The 5,140-nt window shown below is 33.9% G+C and overlaps 1 protein-coding gene across 1 annotated transcript; it reads right to left on the bottom strand.

The window, feature by feature from the left end:
• Positions 1 to 629: 629 nt before the first annotated feature.
• LOC111045262 (programmed cell death protein 6) lies at positions 630 to 1,130 on the bottom strand (the record flags this gene model as incomplete). The annotated part of the gene is given in 5 exon segments (XM_022330632.2): positions 630 to 750; positions 752 to 794; positions 797 to 880; positions 883 to 1,058; positions 1,060 to 1,130. Coding segments are annotated over 5 exon segments (495 nt in total), but the record flags the coding sequence as incomplete, so codon positions are not given.
• Between the last annotated feature and the right edge of the window lie 4,010 nt (positions 1,131 to 5,140).

Below are 5,140 nucleotides of genomic sequence, written 5' to 3'. Positions count from 1 at the left end.
TTAATAACTTTCATAAGTGCGCCTTAGTCGCTCGACAAATGTCCAAACGATAATAAATTTCTCTCTTAACATTCGATAACATTTTTCGATTATGGTTGTCATTGGTTCTTTAATCCTGTTTTAAAGTGGTTCAGTTCGCGATTTCTTGTGATAAACAATGTTTTTGATGTAAATTTACAAGAAAAAACTACCTGAAACCACTTAAAAACAGGATTAATGAAGCAATGACAATCATAACCAATGAAATGCTAGCGAATGTTTGGAGAGAAATTAATTATCGTTTGGAATTTTGTCGAACGACTAAAGGCGCACATATTTAAATTTATCAATTATGTAAAAAACCGCCTGAGACGACAAATTAGATGAATAAACAACATCAACGTAAGTAATTTGGTTTCTTTAAACCATGTTCGAAACCGCACCATTCTTTTATGATAACTCTGTACTTTAATCCGGCAAGCCTCACTGACCGTCATAATACCTGCACAATCCATCCACTCAAATATCGGATATGAGTCGGATCGGAACGTTGCATCTAGTTGGATAAAACAATGAATCATAGATTAGTCATTCTATAAGAATAATTAATAATCTTAACACTCAATATCTTAGTTTAATAATATAATTACATTATTATGTTGAACACCTGTCATAAACTGCTCGTAATTTATAGTGATAACACCGTCTTGGTCCAGATCATGCAGTCTGAACGATGCAGTCAATGTATGCAATACAATACACATCTGTATAATCGTCAAATAGTATCGTATTGTTGCCAAACCTATCAAACTCCTTACAATCGCTTCAACCGTCTGTTGGGAAATTCGATATCCAAACGTTTGCAAGGCGGTTTGAAGTTCCTTTTTGTCGATATTTCCGATCCATCCTTGTCAAAAGAACGGAAACAGTGTTGCCAATCAATCACATATTTCCAAAGTGCTCCAAAATCCTGGAACGAAACTGTTCCTCGGTTTTGCTTGTCAAAAAACCTATCATCAGTGAACAGTTCCGTTCTGAACGGAGCCCAGGTTCCGTTGGTAAGTGCTTGTTGCAATTCCTGCGCTGTATGTGACCGCTTCTATCTTGTCTACTTTTTCAAATACTTTTAATAAGAATTCTTGATCAGGCATCGCTGAGTTGAAGCCATTTGTTTGATTTCTTCAAAATGAACGTCAGTATGTTGAGACAGTGGTTTTTTAGAGAATCGTTATTATTGTAACGAAATTTACAAACATATGGAAAATTGTATAAAAAAATAGTTTGAACAACTGTTTTAAAAATCTCTAGAAACTCAGCTTGACTGATGTTTTCTAGGTTCTGGTCACACAGAACCTAGAAATTCTAAAGATTTTGAATGTCTATCTTTATCTTGGATTGCATAAAGCTGCGTTTACACCACTTGTTAATTAAGTCAATTGCCTAAACACCAATGTTAATCAAATACATACTGACATCTTATTATTTATCTCTTTCTGTATAGGGCTACTTTTATAGAAATAGAAAGAAAAATAAAAATCTTAGTACCTTTGGAAATATTTAATCACACATGTTCGGACATTGATGCCATGCGACAGTTTCACGTCGTGATACTAAGATTTTTATTTTTCTTTCTATTACTATACTGACATATAAAGCTGCGTTTATACCAAAGTTATTAAAAAATTGTCAAAACTTAATCCTTATAGATTCTATTAGTTTGAACAAAATTATTATCATACACATGATGAAAGTATGTGTTTTTCAAGTTCTGTTCAATCTAATAGAATCTGGATAGTTATTAACAAAATCTTAAGTGGGTTTTGGTGTAAACACAGATTAAGGTATCAATATTATTATATAGATATAAGATCGCAGATCACTCTCTATGTGACCGGGCTCCTAAGATAATTAATAACATGTTTTTGAAATGTTTAATTTACATTTATAATAAATGATAATAATTATTAATTTCATGAATAATAATTCAATTTTATATTTTTATGTACAGTAAACAAGGTCTAGCTAATGTGTTACTATAGATTTTTACTTTCCTTGCCCTATTACATAGGTAAGGAAAGTATTGCTTTCCAGAAACAATAAGGTACCCAAATTTGTAAATTTCTATACGTTTCAAGGCCCTGAGTGCAAAAAAGTGGTTTTTGGGTATTGGTCTGTATGTGTGTGTGTGTGTGTGTGTGTGTGGTGTATGAGTGTATGTTGCGTCTGTGTACACGATAATCTCATCTCCCAATTAACTGAATGACTTGAAATTTGGAACTCAAGGTCCTTACACTATAAGTATCCGACACGAACATTTCGGCCAATGCAATTCAAGATGGCTGCTAAAATGGCGAAAATGTTGTCAAAAACAGGGTTTTCAAGATTTTCTTAAAAAACGGCTCCAACGATTTTGATCAAATTTATACCTGAAATAGTCATTGATAAGCTCTATCAACTGCCACAAGTCTCATATCTGTAAAAATTTCAGGAGCTCCGCCCCATCTATGCAAAGTTCGATTTTAGATTCCCATTATCAGGCTTCAGATAAATTTTAAACAAAAAATTTTGAGTGAAGAAGATTAAGCATAAAAATCTCTACAATTAATGTTCAGTAACATTTTCACCTTAAATTGAAAATAAGCACGAAATTCGAGAAAATGTTTTATTTCAATTGCAAACTGTTGGCAACTGTTGATTCTATTAAATGATTCACTATGAAGAGATAGCAGACCTCGTATGTCTCCAGCGTTATTGTCCTGTCACCAGCTGGTTCAGATCTTTGTTATAAGTAGACTTGAGATGCGCGGGAACACTAGCGTCAGGTGATCAATTTTTCATAACGGCAAGGAAAGTTGTGTGATTGCGCCACACCAGATTTTTTATTAGAAAAAGCTATTATAAAATTTTCAGGCCCGGTTGCACAAAAGCCGTTTAAATTTTAACTGTGATTAATTTTACAGAAAACATCGGAAAAGGCTTTTTCGAAAAGAATGCTTCTCTGATTGGTTCTTGTGAATTTAAGCACTATTAAATTTAACCGGCTTTTGTGTATCCGGCACTCAGGATTATTGATAAATGTGAAAAGAGATTGTAAAAATTACAGCTGTTTCATGAAAATGTTCAATTCGTTGCAGGAATAACTTTCACTCGAGGTTATAATATTGCAACTAATTTGAGCTCTTGAAAAGGTAAATGATAGCTGTGTGGTATTGATTGAAAGTATTATAAACTTAATTGAGTTGAAATGGAAGTAGTTGAACTGTACCAAACCTACAATTGAGAGTCGCGAAAAATATTTGGCATTAAATGGAAGATATCTCACGTGGTGCTCTATTTATCTTGCAGTCTCATGGATTTGTTGGCAGTGCTGTAGTGCGTATATCAGAGCGCAGTCTAGATCAGGAATGCTTGTTTTACAGCAAACTAGTCGCCGAAAAAGATGAGGTTGAGGAGAAATGGTATGTGTTGCCCAGTCACACAGTTTGGAGCAAGCATCACTGCTACGGAATTATGTTGTTTTTACCATTTCCTTTGTGTATGGAATGATATGGACGGTGTACTTTTTTACTTGCTCTGTCAGTCAGTACAGATACAAAATAAAGCGTTTGGAAAGTTTTCATGGGTGAGTACAAGAAATTACTGAATTTAACAACATATGATTTAATAATATAAAAGCGAAATAGCACTCACTAACTGACTCACTCATTCGCAGAACTAAAAATTACTGGACCAAAACGTTCAAATTTGTAGGTATGTTCAGTGGCCCTTTAGAGGCGCACTAAGAACGGATTTGGAAAAATTTCCAAAGATACGCCCAACATCTGCGTTTTTCCAGCATTTTCTCAGCTTTATCAAGAACAAATGAACATTTCAGTACAGAAGCTCAGCTGGGGTGTAATATGTTGTGTTAGAAGGATTTTGAAATGAAGCCAATATAAGCCCAAAATTAGCGGTTTTGCGTTTTCTTAGTTCTTTCATCAATTAATTGACAGAAAATGTTCAAATATGGTAGAGAGGTTTAGCTAGGGTCTAAAAATTTTTTGATGAGGTGACTTTAATATTTCATCAAAGATACGCCTAAAATCAGCGTAAGGTCCTTACATTATAGTATCCGACACGAACAATTTCCATCAAATTCAATCCAAGATGGCGGCTAAATTATGTCAAAAACAGGATTTTTCGTGATTTCTCAAAAAACGGCTCCAACGATTTTGATCAAATGTTAACTACAATAGTCATGATAAGTTCATCAACTGCCACAAGTCCCATATCTGTAAAAATTTAGGAGCTCCGCCCCATCTATGCAAAGTTTGATTTTATATTTCCATTATCAGGCTTCAGAAACAATTTAAACAAAATCGTTTATATGGGAAAGATGGGCATTAAAATTTCTACAATTAATGTTTAGTAAATTTTCACTTAAAATTAAAGTAAGGCTGGAAATTGAGAAAATTTGATTATTCAAATGCAACTTAATGAGAGAGGCACTCTGTGTGATCTATTGAACCATTCACTAGAAGAGATAGCAGAATTGATCTCGTCAGCTGATCAATTTTAAAATTGTGACGAACAAGAAAGTAAAGTAAAGTAAATTATTTTTTTGAAAATCGACTCTTACGCTGGAGACACACGAGGCGGCTTTTGCCAATAACTGCAAGGAAAGTTGTGTGAGTGTGCCACACCAGATTTTCCATTTTTGAATCCACATATAAAAATTAGTAGATTATTAGCATTAGGTTGCTAATTATGTGTTTTAAATTGTAATACAATATTCAATAAAGTATAGGGGCCCATGCAGACAACCGTCTATCAACACGGATGACATGGGTTGTCAAGATTGCTATATAGTAAGGTCCACATGTGGCTTAATGTACATAAGCTGGGTTTACACCAAATTTATTAAAAAATGTTGATAACTTAATCCTTATAGATTCTATTAGATTGAACGGAACTTGACAAACAATATGTCATCATGTGTATGTTAGTTAGTTAATCTAATAGACCGATAAGGATTAAGTTATTACCATTTTGTTTGATAACTTTGGTGTAAACGAACGCAGCTTATAATGTCAGTACGGTATTTGATCTGGTAACATTGGTGATTTGGTGTTGCCATCTTTGACTGTCATTCAACAAAGCAGATAACGCTGGCCTTTTTTTC

This window comes from Nilaparvata lugens, unplaced genomic scaffold, assembly GCF_014356525.2.
Source record: "Nilaparvata lugens isolate BPH unplaced genomic scaffold, ASM1435652v1 scaffold10036, whole genome shotgun sequence".
Taxonomy (NCBI): domain Eukaryota; kingdom Metazoa; phylum Arthropoda; class Insecta; order Hemiptera; family Delphacidae; genus Nilaparvata; species Nilaparvata lugens.
Note: the sequence above shows the minus strand (reverse complement) of the source record. Positions and strands in the feature narration are given on the sequence as shown.